General features: G+C 44.0%; 1 protein-coding gene across 3 annotated transcripts in view; it reads left to right on the top strand.

Moving 5' to 3' along the window:
• The first annotated feature begins 2,517 nt into the window (after positions 1-2,517).
• The window catches only part of LOC110524598 (solute carrier organic anion transporter family member 2A1), an 81,074-nt gene continuing 59,010 nt past the window's right edge, over positions 2,518-24,581 (top strand). For 2 of the 3 annotated variants that reach the window (XM_036982410.1, XM_036982495.1), the window contains exon 1: positions 2,518-2,757. In XM_036982410.1, the coding sequence (XP_036838305.1) occupies positions 2,701-2,757 (57 nt within the window). In that variant the 5' untranslated portion in view covers positions 2,518-2,700. The remainder of the gene's footprint in view (positions 2,758-24,581) is intronic. The other variant, XM_036982329.1, reaches the window with a different exon arrangement.

The raw sequence follows: 24,581 nt of genomic DNA, 5'->3' as shown, positions 1-24,581 counted from the left end.
CAATTCTTTCTTTGGCCGCCTCTCTTTCCAGTTCTCTGCTGCCAATGACTGGAACGAACTACAAAAATCTCTGAAACTGGAAACACTTATCTCCCTCACTAGCTTTAAGCACCAACTGTCAGAGCAGCTCACAGATTACTGCACCTGTACATAGCCCACCTATAATTTAGCCCTATCAACTACCTCTTTCCCAACTGTATTTAATTTATTTATTTATTTTGCTCCTTTGCACCCCATTATTTTTATTTCTACTTTGCACATTCTTCCATTGCAAAACTACCATTCCAGTGTTTTACTTGCTATATTGTATTTACCTTGCCACCAAGGCCTTTTTTGCCTTTACCTCCCTTCTCACCTCATTTGCTCACATTGTATATAGACTTGTTTATACTTTATTATTGACTGTATGTTTGTTTTACTCCATGTGTAACTCTGTGTTGTTGTATCTGTCGAACTGCTTTGCTTTATCTTGGCCAGGTCGCAATTGTAAATGAGAACTTGTTCTCAACTTGCCTACCTGGTTAAATAAAGGTAAAATAAATAAATAAATAAAAATAAGGGCCCGATTCAGACGTCGATGCCTTACCTACGCACTTCTCAGTCGTTGATATTCAGACTTACCTTATGGAGGTGTGTAAATGGGCTTTGCGGGGCCCTGGTTCCCTTGCGCGATGAATAGATTTTATTCAACTGTTGAAAACTCTCCCACTAGCTGGCCAACTGTCAGCGCTGGACTGTCAGCACATGGCTGCAGAAGCCTATAGGGGTCGACACATTTTCAACCCAAGTGGTAAAGGCACAGCATTTCATAGACTTCACTGCGGGAAAGTTGATATGCTTTAGTTTGCTGCTATAAGACTGGGTTTCACATTTTTCTCCAGAGTTTACAAGGTAAAATAGATCTAAAACAAGTGTCATTTATATTTACAATTCCCTTTTCCAAACGGATGACTCCTTTAGCTAGCTGTTATCAATATCTCTTATCGAGTAGTAAATTACAGTGCGTGGAGAGGGGTGTTATTTCTAATCAGGGAGAAGAAAAAAAAAGATGTTTTAAAAAAAAGTTTATCAACATGTGAAGATCCCAGAAATGTTCCATTTGCTAAAAAAAAACATATTTCTCATGTTGTGCACATATTTGTTTACAGTTACATTTTTAGTCATTTAGCAAGACGCTCTTATCCAGAACGGCTTACAGTAGTGAGTACATACATTCGAATTTGTACTAGTCACTTGTGGGAATCGAACCCACAACCCTGGCGTTGGAATCTGCCATTCTCTACCAACTGAGCCACGTTAACATCCCTGTTAATGAGAATTTCTCCTTTAATTAACTAGATAATCCATCCACCTGACAGGCGTGGCCTATCACGAAGCTCATTTAAACAGCATGATCATTACACAGGTGCACCTTGTGCCGGGGATAATAAAAAGGCCACTCTTAAAATGTGCCACACAAACGTCTCAAGTTATGAGGGAGCGTGCAATTGTTATGCTGACTTCAGTAATGTCCAACAGAGCTGTTGCCAGAAAAGAAAAAAAAAATGTTCATTAAGTTTTACTGGAGTTTAGAGACTTATGTCATGGAAAGAGCAGGTGTTCCTAATGTTTTTGTATATACTCGGTGTATAACAGCAGTAACACAAGCTCAATCAAGGTCCAAAGTAACGCCTCAGTTGATGTGAATATTTTCAAACCTGCCAGAGTACATCGATAAACTAGAAATCTTTCATGTTGTCGTTGATTTATTGTAGTGTGTGTTCCCTGCCCCCCTTTTTCTTCCTGCCTTCACCTTAGTAACGGTTCCCACTGTGTGTTGCTGCTAAGCCTTTCATTGGCTTTGTTGGAATAACGACCACACATTTTTGTTTTTCAAACAGGTGATTTGTAAGGCTTTGTGTGTGATTTATCAGAAGAACACCGATTGCCATTGGGAACCGCCTGTTGGATGTTTGTCTAGGGAGAGAGGGAAGGGTGTGTGTGGGTCTGTCTCACTTTCAAAGGGATTTTGGGGGAGGTATGGTTGACCAATAACTTAGCTAATTGGTCATTCTCATTGATGACACGAAGGTCAACATGTAACAGATTGGTGGTAATGTATGTCTCTCAGCCTAGACCCAGACTTTTCACCTTTGCATCATATCCATAAAGTTATGTTTAAATTATGTCTATAAAAAAAACTTTTTGAAATGCTGAACTGCTAAAGAAACATTTGTTGGATGGTCAATTTTTAAAACGTTTTAAACTGAACTTTTTTATTGAAAATTAAATTTAGATACAGTAATGCAATTTAAACATTGACTACACTTGTGTAGAACTATATACCCTGTTTAATAGATGTTTGTTTAAACAATTACATAATTTGTTTCTTACCGTTGAGTAAAAACAATCATTGCGCGGCGTGCGTAAAAACAGGTCATGTGTGCCGAATACGGTCTTTCATCATTGCGTTCAAAACAATGCGCGCGTGGAGTTGTGGGCTGAACCCGGCCTCGTTACATCACTGTGAGCCATAAAAGCTCATTTGAGACTCACCAGAGTAGAACTGTGGGACAAAGAGAGAGAGAGAGAGAGAGAGATATTACCCCCTCTGACTCCAACACGGAGAGACTCACTCATTTCCCCCACTCTCAACAGCTGAGTTCAACGCGACTGGACTCTCTCTCTCTCTTCTCTGGATACCTTTACTCTTCATAGAAAATGGAGATTTATGTCAAGGATATGAAGAAACCAAGATCAGTGTTCAGCAATATAAAGGTATGTTTTTATTATTCATTCATGTATTAGGGATATTTATGCTGTAGTATGTTTAGGATGTAAATTACTTTGTTGTTGTTGTTGTTGTTGTTGTTGTTGATTTGAAGAGAGAAATGTACCTAAGCAAACATATCCAAAAATGTCTCATAAGAGATTTTCCAAGTTCGCACCTCTGATTTGAATTGTAATGGCAACTTTCTAAAATCTTTTTAATGAGCAACTTTCTGAAATCTTTTAATAGCAATTTTCGGTCCATGCTGTCACACTAAGGTACCGAGGTTGAGCCAGGAAGTATTTACAATTAACTTCCCTAGTGTCGTGTTTTTTTTGTTAGTTTTTTTTTTACCATAGAAATTATATAATTAAGCAATAAGGCACCTCTGGGATTTGTGGGATATTGCCGAGGTACTATGGCTAATGGTTGTTCATAACCCTCCCGTGGTCCTGGGGGTCAGAGTGACCCAGGCCCTGAGTTTCGAGGGTTCTCTCGCTGCGCTGTGGTCCTGGGGGTCAGCGTGACCCATCCGCTCAGCCAGCCAGCCAACACTAGCAAGGCGTGTGCGTTATTGTGTGTATCGTGTGCGGTGGCTCCCCCCGCTGTGCTGCACCGTGGTCCTTTGGGTCAGGGCTCCACTGAGTTTCGAGGGTTCACCCGTTGAGTCGTGGTCCTGGGGGTCAGCGTGACCCAGGCCCTGCGTTTCGAGGGTTCACCCGTTGAGTCGTGGTCCTGGGGGTCAGCGTGACCCAGGCCCTGAGTTTCGAGGGTTCCCCCGCCGCCCCGTGGTCCTGGGGGTCAGAGTGACCCAGGCCCTGCGTTTCGAGGGTTCACCCGCTGTGTCGTGGTCCTGGGGGTCAGCGTGACCCAGGCCCTGCGTTTCGAGGGTTCACCCGCTGTGTCGTGGTCCTGGGGGTCAGCGTGACCCAGGCCCTGAGTTTCGAGGGTACCCCCGCTGCGCCATGGTCCTGGGGGTCACAGTGACCCATCCGCTCAGCCAGCCAGCCGCCCAGCCAGCACTAGCAAGGCGTGTGTTATTGTGTGTAGAGTGTGAATTGGGGACTCCCCCGCTGTGCTCGGGGTCAGAGTGACCCATCCAGGGCTACACACGTCCAGACATGCCCCGCTGTGTGTGTGTGTGTGTGTGCAAGAGGACTGCCCAGTGGTGCATGGGTGAACTGCACACACGGCTACACACGCGACAGGGGCCTTGTCGTCTCCCGCGTAAGCTGGCCGTAGAGAGGATACTAATAATGTCAGCGGCACACAAAGTCATCGTTAAAGTCATCGTTTCACCGCAGCACAATTCCTAGAACAGATCTTCTCCTGCGTCGACCAAGAAGACTATTCCGAGGAGGAAGAGGTTTCGGAAGGGGAAGACGCGGAGGAACGCAACCCCGACCAGGCGACTTCGTGCTCTTCGGAGGAAGCCCACGAGGACGAACGCGAGGACTAGACGGCCTCAGCTCGACCCCAAAGGGAGACGCTGCTGTCGAAAAACGGCAAAATCAAATGGTCCCCAGTGGCCTACGGCCGCCGCAGGGCCCAGGTGATCCACCACGCGACCCAGGCCCGCGACATTGAGTCTGCCTTCCACCTGTTTGTCACAGGTTTTGTGGAAATGACGAACCTGCACGGGGCCAGAAAATACGGCGACGGCTGGCGACCTGAATGCCTACGTAGGGCTGCTGATCCTAGCGGGCGTCTACAGGTCCCGGGGCGAGGCCAACCTGTGGGACGCCGAGAGCGGCAGGACCGTGTTCCGAGCCACCATGCCTCTCAAGGTCTTTCACAGGTACTCGAGGCTGCTGCGATTCGACGACCGCCAGTCGAGACCCGTCAGACTCGCCACGGACAAACTCGCAGCCATACGAGAGGTCTGGGACCTACGCGGCTGCCGGCCCTCTACAACCCGGGGTCCGAGGTGATAAGCAACTGGTCCCGTTCAAAGATACTGTGCGTGTATTTGTGTGTGAGTGTGTGTGCATGCGTGTAGAGAGAGCTGTGTACAACGTAGCACTCATTGGCCCCAACGAGCCGGTAATGACGCCAATCTCTTCTCCCCTTGCCAAAGACCGTTGTCCTTTCCGTCAGTACATCCCCATCAAAGCCGGCGAAATACGGCATCAAGTCGTGGGTGGTCTGCGACGCAAAGTCCAGCTACGCTTGGAAGATGCAAGTGTACACGAGCAAGGCGGCCAGCGGAGGCCCCAAGAAGAACCAGGGGATGCGCGTCGTCCTCGATCGGTCAATGGGACTGAGCGGTCGCAACGTCACGTGTGACAATTTCTTCACCTCCTACGAACTGGGACAGCGGCTCCTCGAGAGGGACCTCACCGTCGTGAGCACCGTGAGAAAGAACAAGGCCGAGCTCCCGCCGGCGCTGCTCGAGTCAAAGGGCAGACAGATCCTGTCCTCCAGGTTTGCCTTCACGCCCACCGCTACTCCTAGTGTCCTACCTGGCAAAGAAAAACCAGAACGTGCTGCTTCTGAGCACGCTGCACACAGAGGCCCGAGTCAGCGATCGCCGCAACAGGAAGCCGGCCCTCGTCCTACACTACAACAAGGGCGGCGTGGACAACCTGGACAAGGTGGTCGGCACATACAGCTGCAGACGGATGACTCCCCGCTGGCCCCTGGTCGTCTTCCACAACATCCTCGACGTGTCCTCCTACAACGCCTTTGTCACATGGCGAGAGATCAAGCCTGACTGGATGCCTCGCAAGCGGAACAAGCGCAGGGTGTTCCTGGAGCAGCTGGGAAAGGCGCTCGTCAAGCCGCTGATCCAAAGAAGGCAGCATCTCCCCCGCACCGAAGCACCGAAGTGGCGTCAACGTTCTACAGGGTGCTACGGCGGCTCCTGATCAACAACCTGAGGAGCCCGCCGCTGCCCCGGCCGCTGCCCCACGCACTGCCCTGGCCACCGGGGCAAGTAAGAGGAAGAGGTGTCAGCTCTGCCCACCCAAGAAGGACTCCAAGACACACACGGTGTGCTGCAGGTGTAAGAAATACTGGCTGTTCACACGCATACTGTCACACTTGCGCCCATCGGGCCTTTAGCCAAGACGGGACAGGGTGACCCGGAGGACGCGGGGTCTAGACACAATACGAGGACGACGGGAGGGTTAAGCACGATGCAGCGCGGAGTGCTTGGATATAGCCCATAGCTGTGGTATATTGGTCATAAACTACCGATCCCAGAGGTGCTTTATCGCTATTATGAACTGGTTACCAAAGTAATTAGAACAGTAAATAGTCATTTTTAATCATACCCGTGGTATACGGTCTGATATAACACGGCTTTCAGCCAATCAGGGATCAAACCACCCGGTATGATTCTAATGGTATTTGATGTATATTCTTGCTTAATCATGTGACATGTGACATCCTTGAAGTAGAAGCCAAGTTTGTGTGTCGACCATTTACCCTGATGATGGCTTGAGTCCAACGTTTTTTTTTTCATTTTATTTAAAATTATTATTATTTTTTAAAATTTTTACATACATTTTGGCCTCAAGCCACAGTGGTGGAAAAAGTACCCAATTGTCATACTTTTTAAATGTATTTGACCTTTATTTAACTAGGCAGTCAGTTAGGAACACATTCTTATTTACAATGACGGCCTAGGAACAGTGGGTTAACTGTTCAGGGGCAGAACGACAGATTTGTACCTTGTCAAATTGGGGATTTGAACTTCCAATCTTCCGGTTACTAGTCCAACGCTCTAACCACTAGGCTACCCTGCCGCCCTGCCTTTTACTTGAGTAAAAGTATTTGGTTTTAAATATACATAAGTACAGTGGTGTAAAGTACTTAATTCAAAGTCATTTAAAGTACTACTTAAGTAGTTTTTGGGGTATCTGTACTTTACTATTTATTTTTTTCTGACTACTTTTACTTCACTACATTACTAAAGAAAATGTATCCATAAATTTTCCCTGACACCCAAAAGTACTAGTTAAAATTTCAATTCCTAGCAGGACAGGAAAATTGTCCAATTCACACACTTATTAAGAGAATGTCCCTGGTCATCCCTACTGCCTCTGATCTGAAGGACTCACTAAACAGAAATGCTTCCCTTTGTAAATTATGTCTGAGTGTTGGAGTGTTCCACTGGCTGTGTGTAAATGATGTTGGAGTGTTCCCCTGGCTATCTGTAAATGATGTCTGAGTGTTGGAGTGTTCCCCTGGCTATCTGTAAATGATGTCTGAGTGTTGGTAGTGTTCCCCTGGCTATCTGTAAATGATGTCTGAGTGTTGGTAGTGTACCCCTGGCTATCTGTAAATGATGTCTGAGTGTACCCCTGGCTATCTGTAAATGATGTCTGAGTGGTGGAGTGTTCCCCTGGCTATCTGTAAATGATGTCTGAGTGTTGTAGTGTTTCCCTGGCTATCTGTAAATGATGTCTGAGTGTTGGAGTGTACCCCTGGCTATCTGTAAATGATGTCTGAGTGTACCCCTGGCTATCTGTAAATGATATCTGAGTGGTGGAGTGTACCCCTGGCTATCTGTAAATTATGTCTGAGTGTACCCCTGGCTATCTGTAAATGATGTCTGAGTGGTGGAGTGTACCCCTGGCTATCTGTAAATGATGTCTGAGTGGTGGAGTGTACCCCTGGCTATCTGTAAATGATGTCTGAGTGTTGGAGTGTTCCCCTGGCTATCTGTAAATTATGTCTGAGATGTGGAGTGTTCCCCTGGATATCTGTAAATGATGTCTGAGTGTTCCCCTGGCTATCTGTAAATGATGTCTGAGTGTTGGAGTGTTCCCCTGGCTATCTGTAAATGATGTCTGGGTGTTGGTAGTGTTCCCCTGGCTATCTGTAAATGATGTCTGAGTGTTGGAGTGTTCCCCTGGCTATCTGTAAATGATGTCTGGGTGTTGGTAGTGTTCCCCTGGCTATCTGTAAATGATGTCTGAGTGTTGGTAGTGTTCCCCTGGCTATCTGTAAATGATGTCTGAGTGTTGGAGTGTTCCCCTGGCTATCTGTAAATGATGTCTGAGTGTTGGAGTGTACCCCTGGCTATCTGTAAATGATGTCTGAGTGTTGGAGTGTTCCCCTGGCTATCTGTAAATGATGTCTGAGTGTTTGGAGTGTTCCCCTGGCTATCTGTAAATGATGTCTGAGTGTTGGTAGTGTACCCCTGGCTATCTGTAAATGATGTCTGAGTGTTGGTAGTGTTCCCCTGGCTATCTGTAAATGATATCTGAGTGTTGGTAGTGTACCCCTGGCTATCTGTAAATGATGTCTGAGTGTTGGTAGTGTACCCCTGGCTATCTGTAAATGATGTCTGAGTGTTGGTAGTGTTCCCCTGGCTATCTGTAAATGATATCTGAGTGTTGGTAGTGTACCCCTGGCTATCTGTAAATGATGTCTGAGTGTTGGTAGTGTTCCCCTGGCTATCTGTAAATGATGTCTGAGTGTTGGTAGTGTTCCCCTGGCTATCTGTAAATGATATCTGAGTGTTGGTAGTGTACCCCTGGCTATCTGTAAATGATGTCTGAGTGTTGGAGTGTACCCCTGGCTATCTGTAAATGATGTCTGAGTGTACCCCTGGCTATCTGTAAATGATGTCTGAGTGGTGGAGTGTTCCCCTGGCTATCTGTAAATGATGTCTGAGTGGTGGAGTGTACCCCTGGCTATCTGTAAATGATGTCTGAGTGGTGGAGTGTTCCCCTGGCTATCTGTTAATGATGTCTGAGTGGTGGAGTGTACCCCTGGCTATCTGTAAATGATGTCTGAGTGGTGGAGTGTACCCCTGGCTATCTGTAAATGATGTCTGAGTGGTGGAGTGTTCCCCTGGCTATCTGTTAATGATGTCTGAGTGGTGGAGTGTTCCCCTGGCTGTCTGTTAATGATGTCTGAGTGTTGGAGTGTTCCCCTGGCTATCTGTAAATGATGTCTGAGTGTTGGAGTGTACCCCTGGCTATCTGTAAATGATGTCTGAGTGGTGGAGTGTTCCCCTGGCTGTCTGTAAATGATGTCTGAGTGTTCCCCTGGCTATCTGTAAATGATGTCTGAGTGTTGGTAGTGTTCCCCTGGCTATCTGTAACTGATGTCTGAGTGGTGGAGTGTACCCCTGGCTATCTGTAAATGATGTCTGAGTGTTGGTAGTGTTCCCCTGGCTATCTGTAAATGATGTCTGAGTGGTGGAGTGTACCCCTGGCTATCTGTAAATGATGTCTGAGTGGTGGAGTGTTCCCCTGGCTGTCAGTGTTGTTGATGAAAAATGAAATGGTGCCGTCTGGTGTGATTTATATCAGGAATTTGATGTATAGCATTTACTTTTACTGAAGTATGACATTTGAGTACTTTTTCCACCTCTGTACTTTAAAAGTACATTTAAATCTGATACTTTTAGACTTTTACTCAAGTAGTATTTTACTGGGTTACTTTTACTTGAGCCATTTTATATTAAGGTATCTTTTACTTTTACTCAAGTATGACAATTGAGTACTTTTTCCACCTCTGCATAAGTATTAAATGTAAAAGTACAAATCATTTCACATTCCTTATAACACCTCTTTATAGATCGGTGCCCCTTCCACGGGTCGGTTGAGCTAATGTAGGCTAATGCGATTATCATGAGGTTGTAAGTAACAAGAACATTTTCCAGGACATAGACATATCTGATATTGGCAGAAAGCTTAATTTCTTGTTAATCTAACTGCACTGTCCAGTTTACAGTAGCTATTACAGTGAAAGAATAACATGTTATTGTTTCAGGAGAGTGCACAGTTTTGAACTTTTAGTTAATAATAAACCAAATAGGCACATTTGGGCAGTCTTTTAATAATTGAACAGAAATTCAATGATTCATTGGATCAGTCTAAAACGTTGCACATACACTGCTGCCATCTAATGGCCGAAATCTAAATTGCACCTGGGCTGGAATAATACATTATGGTCTTTCTCTTGCGTTTTAAAGATGATATACAAAAAACATTTAAAAAATCTATATTTGTATTATCTTTTACCAGATCTATTGTGTTATATTCTCCGACATTCCTTTTCACATTTCCACAAACTTCAAAATATTTCCTTTCAAATGGTATCAAGAATATTAATATCCTTGCTTCAGGGCCTGAGCTACAGAAGTTGGATTTGTTATTTTAGGCAAAAAAAATGGGGGAAAAAGGGTGGATCTTTAAGAGGTTCTAATACCTACTTAAAAATACCTACTTAAAAATACCTACTTAAAAAATAGGTCATAACTACATTAGTGAAATACTACTGATGTAATCTAGATTGATGTTGGCTAGTGTTACACCTGCCCACAGGGAACACTGGCTGAATCAATGTTGTTTCCACGTCAATGAAATGACGTGGAACCAACTTGGAATAGACGCTGAATTGATGTCTGTGCCCAGTGGGAGGATTGTTCAGAATATTGCTTCAGTACCTGGCAACAACTATTCCTGGAATGTCTTCTCTCTTTTTCTGGTCTGTGTATGTGAGTGCTCTTGTGTTTGTCAAACTATGTTTGTGGGTATCTATGATCTACAACGTGTGTGTGTGTGTGTGTGTGTGTGTGTGTGTGTGTGTGTGTGTGTGTGTGTGTGTGTGCGGTCGCTATCTGTGACCACTAAATGGGGTTAATGACTAATGTCCCAACATCTGCTCTGACATCAGTGTGTCTCTGTCCCAAATAGCATCCTAAACCTTGCATAATAGACCATCATTGTAAAATATGACATTGTTCTTAAACTGACTTGCCTAGTTAAATAAAGGTTATATATATATATATATATATATATATATATATATATAACCCACTACTTTTGACTAGGGTCATGTCCCAAATGGAACCCTATTCAAATGGAACCCTATTCAAATGGAACCCTATTCCCTACATAATGTAGTGCACTTCGTTTGACCAGAGCCCTATGGGCACAAATGGAACCCTATTCCCTACATAGTGCACTTCGTTTCACCAGAGCCCTAGTCAAAAGTAGTGTACTACATAGGGAATAGGGTGCCATTTGTGTCGTAGGCTGTCACAAAGAGGTGATCTATGATTTTACTACCCCATTTATAAAAAAATAAATAAAATGGTGCGTAATAATAACATGAATATCCAAATATTATGGACTAGGCTCGCTAGGCTATTGGCTCTTTAACTTGTTGAACATTCCGATCCCTTCCATCTGATGATAATGTATCAAACATGGAATGCGTAACAGGTGGAATGTCTTTTTTTTTTTTACACTTTTTAAGCCCATTATAGATATAAAAACTGAACTGTTGTTTTTCTGAGCCAGACACTTTTTGCATTTTATTTGACCTTTATTTGACTAGTCAAGTCAGTTAAGAACAATTTCTTCATTTACAATGACGGCCTACGAACAGTGGGTTTAACTGCCTTGTTCAGGAGGCAGAACGACAGATTATTTTACCTTGTCAGCTCGGGGGGATTCGAACTTGCAACCTTTCGGTTACTGGCCCAACTGAATTCATCTTCAAATAATATTTTTGCAGGAATCTCCTTGCGAATGACTTTGCCGAAGATTGTATCTCCGCCGGGCTGGGCAACCTGGTTAGCCACTAGGCTACTTGCCTCCCCACAAAACTGTCTGAATTCATTCGAGTTTCCTATGTTGTTAGTCACTGAAAAAGGAAATAAAAGAATTGAGGGTTCTCCTTTTGTATTGCCAGGGTAACTTGCATAAATGCAGTTAGTCATACTGAAACAAAGTATTGCCAAACCTGCAGCGGACTGTAGTAAGACTGATTTCATAGAAAGAGAGAACAAAGAAATGTCTCCATGACTCATTGAGTCTGCAATATTAACAAATACACTGAGTGTACAAAACATTAGGAATGCCTCTTTTCCATGACATAGACGGATCCCTTATTGATGGCACTTGTTAAATCCACTTCAATCAGTGTAGATGAAGGGGGAGGAGACGGGGTTAAATATATATATATATTTTTTTGCCTTGGGACAATTGAGACATGGATTGTGTCTGTGTGTCATTCAGAGGGTGAATGGGGAAAGGCAAAATATTGAAGTGCCTTTGAACAGGGGCATGGTAGTAGGTGTCATGCCTTAAGTACGCCTATCTGGCTATCTGTAAATTATATTGGAGTGGGCCCCTGGCTATCTGTAAATGATGTCTGAGTGTTGGAGTGGGCCCCTGGCTATCTGTAAATGATGTCTGAGTGTTGGAGTGGGCCCCTGGCTATCTGTAAATGATGTCTGAGTGTTGGAGTGGGCCCCTGGCTACCGGTTTGTGTGTCAAGAACTGCAACGCTGCTGTGGGTTTTAACGATCACACAGTTTCCCATGTGTGTGTATCAAGACTGGTCCACCACCTGAACGACATCCAGCCAACAGCAGCAGGCCAGTGGTCGAGAAACAAGACTGGTCCACCACCTGAACGACATCCAGCCAACAGCAGCAGGCCAGTGGTCGAGAAACAAGACTGGTCCACCACCTGAACGACATCCAGCCAACAGCAGCAGGCCAGTGGTCCAGAAACAAGACTGGTCCACCACCTGAACGACATCCAGCCAACAGCAGCAGCCCAGTGGTCGAGAAACAAGACTGGTCCACCACCTGAACGACATCCAGCCAACAGCAGCAGTCCAGTGGTCCAGAAACAAGACTGGTCCACCACCTGAACGACATCCAGCCAACAGCAGCAGGCCAGTGGTCCAGAAACAAGACTGGTCCACCACCTGAACGACATCCAGCCAACAGCAGCAGGCCAGTGGTCGAGAAACGTGTCATTGATGAAAGAGCACAAATTGTGCAGAGCAACAGACAGGCTACAATTAGTCAACTGTGACAGTCCAGGGCAAAATTTACCGCTCAAAGACTGCACAAGTTATCCGTACCTTGACGCAAATTGGGTGTGGTAGCCAACAACCTTAGATTTCTGATTTATTTCAGCAAATAAAAAAACAAGAAACTATAGTTGCAGTGGGCTAAGGAATAAAAAACACTTGGACAATGGGGAATTGTAAAAACATTGATGCATCCCAGTTTGGTGCTTTTTACTGGGTCTAGGCTATGGAGAGAACCAGTACATTGGGTCCATCATGCTACGTGTCAACATTTGCAGGCTGGTGATGTGATACGTTTTTCATGGCATAACATCGAGGCCCCTTGAGAAAAGTGGAACAATGTTTGAATGTAATTCCCTTCATAACTAAGTTGAATGTCTGAAGCTATATTAACAACAACTACGGATATATTTCCATTGAAATATAATTTATCATCAGAGCTGTTCTCTAGAGCCAGCATTTGGCAGCTTACAGTACTACTTGTCATTGTGTACGTGTTGTAACAATGTAAACTGACCCTCTCTGATGTGTCTGATATATGATACAAAGAGGAGTTGGTATGGAGAAGGGCTGTCAGACTCTGTCCAACACTGGAACACAGGAACACAGGAACACAGGAACACAGGAACTCGGGAACACAGGATCTCGGGAACTCGGGAACACTGGGACTCGGGAACACTGGGACTCGGGAACACTGGGACTCGGGAACACTGGGACTCGGGAACACTGGGACTCGGGAACACTGGGACTCCGGAACACTGGAACTCAGGAACCTAGGAACTCAGGAACCTAGGAACTCAGGAACCTAGGAACACAAGGAACTAAGGAACAATGGAACACATGAACTCAGGAACACTGGAACACTGGAACACAGGAACTCAGGAACCTAGGAACTCAGGAACCTAGGAACTCAGGAACCTAGGAACACAGGAACTAAGGAACACTGGAACACATGAACTCAGGAACACTGGAACTCAGGAACACTGGAACTAAGGAACACTGGAACACATGAACTCAGGAACACTGGAACACTGGAACACAGGAACACTGGAACTCAGGAACACTGGAATTCAGGAACCTAGGAACCTAGGAACTCAGGAACACAGGAACTAAGGAACACTGGAACTCAGGAACACTGGAACTCAGGAACCTAGGAACCTAGGAACTCAGGAACACTGGAACTCAGGAACCTAGGAACCTAGGAACTCAGGAACACAGGAACTAAGGAACACTGGAACCTCGGAACTCAGGAACTCAGGAACACAGGAACTCAGGAACACTGGAACACTGGAACACATGAACTCAGGAACACTGGAACTCAGGAACACTGGAACTCAGGAACACTGGAACTCAGGAACACTGGAACTCAGGAACCTAGGAACTCAGGAACCTAGGAACTCAGGAACCTAGGAACACAGGAACTAAGGAACACTGGAACACATGAACTCAGGAACACTGGAACACTGGAACACAGGAACACTGGAACTCAGGAACACTGGAACTCAGGAACCTAGGAACCTAGGAACTCAGGAACACAGGAACTAAGGAACACTGGAACTCAGGAACACTGGAGCTCAGGAACCTAGGAACCTAGGAACTCAGGAACACAGGAACTAAGGAACACTGGAACCTCGGAACTCAGGAACACAGGAACTCAGGAACTCTGGAACTCTGGAACTCAGGAACTCCAAATCCACTGTGAGCCTGAGTTTATTTCAGGGTTCTCACAGGGAACAGGGTAGGACTGCGGTAGGTCCCTTTAGATACAGATTAGTTCTGTGGATTGGCCGTTATTGCAAATCCTAAACCCTATGGTACATAGACACACACACACACACACACACACACCCAGACCAGGTGGTCCAGCTCAAACTCCAGGTGCTTACAACAGGAATGTGCTGTGTGTGTGTGTCATGTCTGGATGATGAAGTGTAGTGGATGAAGAGGGTCTGATTACTGTTTGTGTGCTGGCAGCATTGGGACCCTTCCACTGCCGAGTGTCTTAGAGATGAATTAAAATGAAACGAACACGGACACATCATTTACTACCATCACCTCTTCATAAACAGTGTTGGGGTATGAGCCATACAACTAACTGGCTTATGGTTGTAAACCAGAAAAAAATATTGTTTTCTTATCAGACTATTTCAGATAGTGTCTCCTTGTTTTTCACTACTTTTCAAAAAAAAAAAATGTTTTGTTCATGCTGAACATGGCCCTCTTCTCAGATGTGAAAACTCAGGGTTAATATACAGTATGTCGGCATTAAAAAACTATTTCATAGAAGCCGGGAGGCGGGGGTGCAAAGATATTAAACAATCTGGGGAAAAAAACAAACATTAATCTTTATGGGAAAGGGAGTTTTTGTGTGTGTGTGTGTGTGTGTGTGTTTTATAGAAACCCCACAATGTTTATTATGTAGAAACATGTTTGATGGTCAAACTGTCAGAACGCCTAGGCACCCTTGCACACTATATGTGATGACAGCTAGTTTTAATAAAACAAAAATGATAAGGGAGGAATGTTAATTCATCATAACAAAACAAAAAAACGAATTCACGCAAAGACAAATTAGTGCAAAAATCTTGTGATCTAGGCCTCTCTGAGAAAATCCAACCATTTGGCTACCTTACTCTAGGACTAGGGCAGGGATTATCACAGAACATAATTACAAATCATTTGTAGACGGGAAATTGACCACACGAAAACACAAACGGATATAATGTTAGACTAAAATATAATCATTTCAAACCTTGTTTTTACGATCACGCCTCTATATAATGCGTGGAAGTCTACTTGGGAACAGATTTCATAAATTAAAAATCACGTGGAGCTGATTTTCTGGTGTTTTTACATTCTTCTACTGTCCAACAATGAAAAGTTTATTATTATTATTATTATTATTATTTTATTTTTTTTTGCTCAGAATACTTGGGGGGCCAAATAAAAGCAACTGCAGGCTTGACAGTTGGGGAAGGGCATTCAAAGAGTCGGTCTGATGGGACCCGGTGATGTCAGCCCCCCCCCCCCCCTCCCTCCCCCGTTGAGGAACAATAGAGAACTAAAGACGAAAGTCCCACTGGTGATGTCATGACATACAGTTGAAGTCGGAAGTTTACATACACTTAGGTTGGAGTCATTTAAAAACTTGTTTTTCAACCACTCCACAAATTTCATGTCAACAAACTATAGTTTTGTCAAGTCGGTTAGGACATCTACTTTGTGCATGACACAAGTCATTTTTCCAGCAATTGTTTACAGACTGATTATTTCACTTATAATTCACTGTATCACAATTCCAGTGGGTCAGAAGTTTACATACACTTAGTTGACTGTGCCTTTAAACAGCTTGGAAAATTACAGAAAATTATGTCATGGCGTTAGAAGCTTCTGATAGGTTAAGTGACATCATTTGAGTCAATTGGAGGTGTACCTGTGGATAAATTTCAAGGCCTACCTTCAAACTCAGGGCCTCTTTGCTTGACATCATGGGAAAATCAAAAGAAATTAGCCAAAAACTTTGTAGACCTCCACAAGTCTAATTCATCCTTGGGAGCAATTTCCAAACGCCTGAAGGTACCACGTTCATCTGTACAACCAATAGTACGCAAGTATAAACTCCTTCCTGAGCAGCTGTCATACTGCTCAGGAAGGAGACGCGTTCTGAAAGTACTTTGGTGGGAAAAGTGCAAATCAATCCCAGAACAACAGCAAAGGACCTTGTGAAGATGCTGGAGGAAACAGGTACAAAACTATCTATATCCACAGTAAAACAAGTCCTGTATCGACATAACCTGAAAGGCCGCTCAGCAAGGAAGAAGCCACTGCTCCAAAACCATAATAAAGCAGACTACGGTTTGCAACTGCACATGGGGACAAAGATCGTACTTTTTGGAGAAATGTCCTCTGGTCTGATGAAACAAAAATAGAACTGTTTGGCCATAATGACAATCGTTATGTTTGGAGGGAAAAAAGGGGGAGGCTTGCAAGCCGAAGAACACCATCCCAACTGTGAAGCACAGGGGGTGGCAACATCGTGTTGTGGGGGTGCTTTGCTGTCAGAAATGGTGAAAAGCTGAGTTTAAATGTATTTGGCTAAACTTCCGACCTCAACTGTACCTGGACCATGTTTTGAGTTGTGTTTTATTTTCAACCTGTGTATGGGTTTAAAGGTCAATCAGGTGAACAGGAGACTGGAGTGCTACTTTACGTTCAGGTAGTCGGGTTATAAACAAAGGATTCCCTGTTAGAGTCAATGTGGGCTGGCTGGGGGGGGGGGCCCCCACCGGTTAGTCGAGGTAATTGAGGTAATGTCAACAGAAGTTCCCATTGGGAAACACTTGTATTATTATCTGTTCATGTTGTCTCACAAAAAAAAAAAGAATGGACATGGTTTGGAGTTAGAGGATAGTGCGTTTGTATTTTCAGTACTTCACTGAGATTATCGCTCTCCTGTTGGTCGGCTAGTGGCTACACCCTCCAGGTACATTTGCATCCCAAATGTCACCCTATTCCCAATGTAGTGCACTACTGTTGACCAGGGCCCATAGGGGATAGGGTACCATGTAGGACATAGCCAAGATGTGTCTTTTTTGACTGCTACGTACCGCTGCTCCGTTCTGCTTTGTGAGAGGTCAACCTCATGCTGCTACGTCCTCTCTCCTTCTCTCTCTGGCTCTCTCTCTCTGGCTCTCTGTCTCTCTCTCCGTTCTCTCTCTGGCTCTCTGTCTCCCTCTCTCTCTCTCTCTCTCTCTCTCTCTCTCTCTCTCTCTCTCTCTCTCTCTCTCTCTCTCTCTCTCTCTCCGTCCTCTCTCGCTCTCTCTCTCTGGCTCTCTCTCTCTGGCTCTCTGTCTCTCTCTCTCTCTCTGTCTCTCTCTCCGTCCTCTCTCTCTCCCTCTCTCTCTCTCTCTCTCTCTCTGGCCCTCTGGCTGTCTCTCTCTGTCTCTCTGTCTCTCGTTTTCTCTTCTCCTCTCGCTCTCTCTTATTCTCTCTCTCATTCTCTCGCTCTCTCATTCTTGCTTTCTCTCTCTCTTTCATTCTCCTGACTTTCCCTGTGACCTGCTCTCTCTCACTCTCACACACACACACACACACACACACACACACACCCTCTTCCTCACTGTTTCACCATGACATTCTGTTGAGTTTGTTCAAGTGTAAATATAACCTACAATATAGATTTCCCCCTAAATAGACATACCCAAAAGTTATACATTTTTCTGGTGATTCCCATTTCACCTTTCTGGTAGAAATAGTTAGAAACTGCTGAGGTGTATTCACTCACAAATATGATGAACATATGAAATCTAACATATGATGTCGTTTCTATTCAACAAAAGTTGTGGAAATTATTTGAAACAATTGTTTAAAGCTGCGATAGGTGACCTTTTTGGACGACCTGACCAAATTCACGTAGAAATGTGTGTTTTCGATCTGTCAACCTCATTGAAAGCCAGTCTAGGAACCGGTATATCTGTTCTATGTTCTCTATTTCTATGCTTCCCCATAAGTTTATTTATTATTTTTTTATTTTAACCTTTATTTTACCTTTATCAAGTCAGTTAAGAACAAATTCTTATTTTCAATGACGGCCTACAGGGGAACAGTGGGTTAACTGCCTTGTTCAGGGGGCAGAACGACAGATTTGTACCTTGTCAACTTCGGGGGTTTGAACTTGTAAACTTCCGGTTACTAGTCCAACGCTGTAACCACTAGGCTACTACTAAAAAAAAATATATATTTTACGTTATTTTTTTGTTCACCAGTTTCAAACAGTTGAAAATTAAATTTAAAATAATTTAGGCCATTGACAATATACTGTATTTCACAGCGGTTTAGTACAATGATTCTCTACACTGCATTCTTCTGTTTTGTCACAATTAACTGAAATTATTTTATTCTATTTAAATTTTCCCAATCAGCAAATAGAAAAGTGATTCCTGGATATTGCGCCTTTTTTAAATTTAGTAACAGTCAAATTATAAAATGCCTAACTATATAAAAAATGTTCCTTCCTTATTCCTGTAAAACAGATATGATCATATTTAATGACAGGACACATTTGACACCACTACATATCACTGACGACCCGAGAAAGTTGTGCCCGACGACCGCAGAGATGCCATTCAAAATGCCTGCTGACTTTAATCCAAAAGGTTATTTAGTCACTTTTGAGGACAAATATGATTTATTTTTTTAAATATGAAAAATTATATTTTTCCCTCATTCAACAAAAGTAGGGGAATAGTGCTTGAAATTATTTAAATGTTTTCTTAAAATGGTAACAATCAAATTATAAACGACTTATTATAATAATTTACCTTTCTTATACCTGTAAAATAAATATGAACATACATAGAGACAGTACAAAATTGGCACCATTTCATATAACTGATGACAGAGACATTTCCTGTCCAGCGTCCTCTGAGACACCATTCAAATGTCCACTTTAATAACAGAACCTCTGAGACCCCATTCAAATGTCCACTTTAATAACAGAACCTCTGAGACCCCATTCAAATGCCCACTTTAATAACAGAACCTCTGAGACCCCATTCAAATGTCCACTTTAATAACAGAACCTCTGAGACCCCATTCAAATGTCCACTTTAATAACAGAACCTCTGAGACCCCATTCAAATGCCCACTTTAATAACAGAACCTGCTACCCTTATAGATACAAACTTGAAATCATTGGCCACTTTAATAACAGAACACTTGTCACTTTAATAATGTTTACATTTTGCAATTCTCGTCTCATATGCATATACTGTATTGTACGGTTGTGGCAAAACGTTTTCACTGACACAAATATTAATTTTCACAAAGTCTGCTGCCTTAGATATTTTTGTCAGATGTTTCTATGGAATATCAAATCCAATTGTATTGGTCACATACACATGGTTAGCCGATGTTAATGCGAGTGTAGCAAAATGCTGAAGTATAATTACAAGTATTTCATAAGTGTCAAGGGCTTTTATTGACAATTACATGAAGTTGATGCAAAGAGTCAATTTTTGCCATGTTGACCCTTCTTTTTCAAGACCTCTGCAATCCGCCCTGGGGTGCTGTCAATTAACTTCTGGGCCACATCCTGACTGATGGCAGCCCATTCTTGCTTAATCAATGCTTGGGGTTTGTCCACCCGCCTCTTGAGGATTGACCACAAGTTCTCAATGGGATTAAGATCTGGTGAGTTTCCTGGCCATGGACCAAAAAAATCAATGTTTTGTTCCCCGAGCCACTTAGTTATCACTTTTGCCTTATGGCAAGGAGCTCCATTATGCTGGAAAAGGCATTGTTCGTCACCAAACTGTTCCTGGATGGTTGGGAGAAGTTGCTCTTGGAGGATGTGTTCGTACCATTCTTTATTCATGGCTGTGTTCTTAGGCAAAATTGTGAGTGAGCCCACTCCCTTGGCTAGGGAGGGAGAGAGGGAGAGAGGGAGGGAGGGAGGGAGGGAGAGAGGGAGAGAGGGAGAGAGGGAGAGAGGGAGAGAGGGAGGGAGGGAGGGAGGGAGAGAGGGAGAGAGGGAGAGAGGGAGAGAGGGAGAGAGGGAGAGAGAGAGAACTCACTCACTCAAGCTGAGTTGTCTGTCTAATGAGAGAGGATGTGGTTCAGATCAGACAGCAGTCTTGTCTTTGATCATGATTATATTGTGAAGCTGAGCCTTTTCATCTTCATTCATCACAATAGACAGCAGTAGGAAGGAAAACTATGTTAGGTCTGAGATCTGCCTCTCGCTTTCAACTCTATTGGGCTGTACTGGCTGTGTAAATAAGGTTGAGCTAGTCGGAAATTAAGCCAAGCTTTTTTATTTGTTTAGGAAGACAGACTGTTCACTTGTATGTTTAGACTGTATTATGGAGGTCCAGCAGTGTCCTGCGCACACACACACGTTTGTTTTGCTATCCTTGTGTGGACCAAACAATTGATTCCCATTCAAAATTCTATTTTCCCTAACTCCTAAATCTAATTCTAACCTAAAATAAAAGCCTAAATGTTTTGGGGTTTTTTAAAGCCTAAAATAGTTTTTTTTCTCTCCTTTGGGCCCCGGTGAAATGTCCCCACTTGTCTGAATGTTCCTTGTTTTACTATCCTTGTGTGTACTTCTGGTAAAAACAAAAACGCACACACAGTGTCCAGCCAAACGTCTCCTCAGCTCTCTGTAATGAAAGTTATGAAACTTTCTGGAATATTATGTAATATGGAATTCGGCGCTTCCTTTTAATTATCTCCTCTCAGCAGGCCACAAGGCTCAGACACAATGGTTACCGGGGAGACGGAGGTAGAGGTGTCTGTGCTCGAAGAAATGTGTTTGTACTAAAAACAAGAAGTTTAGAACTCAAAGTGACACATTACAATAGAAAGAACTTCAGTGGCTCCTTGATATTAACATAGTCATTCAAAAAGTTAGCATATTGCCTAATCAACATTCTCAATAAACTGGAATCAAACTGCAATGCTTACTGTAAACTGGAAGGTTACTGTACAGTCATCGATCAGCTGGCAGCTGGCTGTACAGTCATTGATCAGCTGGCTGTACAGTCATTGATCAGCTGGCTGTACAGTCATTGATCAGCTGGCTGTACAGTCATTGATCAGCTGGCAGCTGGCTGTACAGTCATTGATCAGCTGGCAGCTGGCTGTACAGTCATTGATCAGCTGGCAGCTGGCTGTACAGTCATCGATCAGCTGGCAGCTGGCTGTACAGTCATTGATCAGCTGGCAGCTGGCTGTACAGTCATTAGCGCAAGACAATTATGCCTACAGGTACATGTAAAGAGCAATCCCTCTTCGGTGTTTGTCATGTTTGACAGAGTGAGTAATCGTAAGCAACACCTGTGTTAGCAACAATTTGAATTAGTTTGTTAGTTTCTACACAATACACTGATAACAGTTCAGTAATGAATGATTATCCAGGGATACAACTGAGTTGCACTATGTAAAATAACTATTTCACCATGTAGAATAACTATTTCACCATGTAAAATAACTATTTCCTTGTCCATTAAGGTTTGATTGCCCCACTGCTATTTGCCCATAAGTGTGTGTTGACTGTGTTTCTCCTATGATGTTGCAATAAGACAGATATAAGCGCAACTTACAGTAAAACCCTGCCCCATAGCCCCAGTTAGCTGTAGCCCCAGTTAGCTGTAGCCCCATAGCCCCAGTTAGCTGTAGCCCCAGTTAGCTGTAGCCCCAGTTAGCTGTAGCCCCAGTTAGCTGTAGCCCCATAGCCCCAGTTAGCTGTAGTCCCATAGCCCCAGTTAGCTGTAGCCCCATAGCCCCAGTTAGCTGTAGCCCCATAGCCCCAGTTAGCTGTAGCCCCATAGCCCCAGTTACACATAGCCCCATAGCTGTCATTAAAGATGCTTCGTCTTTATAATCTGACATGATTTATTGCCCACTGTGTGGAAGCTATTTTAGTCTGTCACCCTGAAACTCCACATTTTCAGCAGAGGATCATTTTTGCCAGACTTGCCAGTCAAACTGATAAATCTTAGTTTTAAATTAAATCACAGACACAAAAAAAAGATTATTCAGCTTGTTTGGTTGCTTGAGAAAACAGGTCTAGTCAAAACATGAATAATTTTTAAAAACCTGCTAGAAAACATTGTGAAGGCATCTATTGTGCGTGCTAACAAAGCAGAAAGCCAGGCTTTAATAGGAGTATTAACTGTCCCAGAATTGGACTGGGAGTTGATTATGCCTCTGCCTCAGCCTGTTGGTCTTGTAGCTGATAAATAACTCAAAAGGTTAGAATTTATCCACTGCTGTTTTCATAGTAAATCCCGGTCTAAACCTCAACATGCCCCCTTGGCCCTTGGACCACCTTGTGTCTACACAACCCCAGGAGGTTCTGGAATGGACGAGGCTCAGCCTCCATCCCAAATGGCACCCTATTCCCTACATGCAAGTAGTGTACTGCAAAATACTCTGGTCAAAAGTAGTGCACTATATAGGGAATGGGGTGCCATTTGCGACGCAACCTCAGTCCATCAGTCCATTTGCCTTTTATGCTCCCTTCGAGGAATATAACACTGTCTTTCGTGAAAGACCCTGCTTTTCCAGATAACGATGGCCATGGAGAGCGAGATCACAATGTAAGCAAAAAGGTTAGCAATCACAAGGCCGTCGGGCTAGACGGAATACCAGGGCGCATTCTCAAAGCAATGCAAAGCTGGCTAGTGTCTTCACAGACATATAGAAGACTTCATGATAAGCAGCAGAACTTTTTATCTACCAAGAGAGTATTCATCCATAAATGTCCCGGCTGTCTACATTCCTCTACATGCCAACACACCCCTCTGGCACTTAACAAACTGCACGTGGTCATAAACAAGAAACCGCTTACAGAGAGGCACCGTTTCTGGTGGGCGGAGACTAACGCAGGGAGACTTAAAACCGTCCTACCTCACTTCTATCAAAATATCTCCTGTGCCACTAGGGGTGAAAAACTCCAGACTACTTTTGGAAAAGACAATGGCTCATGGAGGGAGACGGCTGCCATTTTATGGGCTCCTAACCAACTGTGTTATTTTGTGAGTTTTTTTCACATTATTTTGTACTTAATGTTGCCTCTACCATCTGTTATGACCGAAAATAGCTTCTGGATATCAGAACAGTGATCACTAACCTCGAACTGGACAAGATTTTTTTCTTTAATGAGTCCGACGCGAAGGATTTACTGCTTCTCCGAGACCAGGCCCAAATCCCTGTCATTTGCGTGAAGAAAAGACGGAAATACAGGGGGGCGGAGATCGGAGTGCCTTGTGAGAATTCGTCGGCGAGTGGGTAACGTGCCTCTACGATTCGTTCTATTGGCCAATGTGCAATCACTGGAAAATAAACTGGATGATCTCCATTCGAGACTATCCTAACAAACAGGACATTAAAAACTGTAATATCTTATGTTTCACCAAGTCGTGGCTGAACGACGACGACACGGATAATATACAGTTGGCTGGGTTTTCCGTGTTTCGGCAGGACAGAACAGCTACGTCTAGAAAGACGGTGGGGGTGCCCAGTAAGACGAGGGGTGGGGGTGCCCAGTAAGACGAGGGGTGGGGGTGCCCAGTAAGACGAGGGGTGGGGGTGCCCAGTAAGACGAGGGGTGGGGGTGTGTGTCTCTTTGTCAATAACAGCTGGTGCGTGATGTCTAAAACTAAGGAGGTCTCAAGGTATTGCTCGCCTCAGGTAGATTACCTCATAATAAACTGTAGACCACACTATCTACCAAGAGTTTCATCTATATTCTTCGTAGCAGTCTATTAACCACCACAAACTGACAATGGCACTAAGATCACACTCAACGAGCTGTATAAGGCCATAAGCAAACAAGAAAATGCTCATACAGAAGTTGTGCTCCTAGTGGCCGGAGACTTTAATGCAGGCAAACTTAAATCCGTTTCACCTCATTTCTATGTCACGTGCAAAAGAAAAAGAGGAAAACACTCTTAGACCACCTTTACTCCACACAGAGACTCATACAAAGTTCTCCCTCACCCTCCATTTGGCAAATGTGACCATAATTCTATCCTCCTGATTCCTGCTTACAAGCAAAAACGAAAGCAGGAAGTACCAGTGACTCGCTCAATACGGAAGTAATCAGATGATGCGGACTGGAATATGTTCCGGGATTCATCCAATGGCATTGAGGAGTATACCTCCTCAGTCACCGGCTTCCTCAATAAGTGCATTGACAACGTCGTCCCCACAGTGACCGTGCGTACATATCCCAACCAGAAGCCATGGATTACAGGCAACATCCGCATCGAACTAAAGGCTAGAGCTGCCGCTTTCAAGGAGCGGGGCACTAATCCGGACGCTTATAATAAATCCCGCTATGCCCTCAGCTAACCATCAAACAGGCAAAGTGTCAATACATTACTAAGATTGAATCCTACTACTCTGACGCTCGTCGGGTGTGGCAGGGCTTGAAAACTATTATGGACTACAAAGGGAAACCCAGCCACGAGCTACCCAGTGACGCGAGCCTACCAGATGAGCTAAATGCCTTTTATGCTTGCTTTGA

This window comes from Oncorhynchus mykiss, chromosome 1 (assembly GCF_013265735.2).
Source record: "Oncorhynchus mykiss isolate Arlee chromosome 1, USDA_OmykA_1.1, whole genome shotgun sequence".
NCBI lineage: Eukaryota > Metazoa > Chordata > Actinopteri > Salmoniformes > Salmonidae > Oncorhynchus > Oncorhynchus mykiss.
The sequence above is the reverse complement of the archived record's forward strand: the minus strand, read 5'-3'. Positions and strand labels throughout refer to the sequence as shown.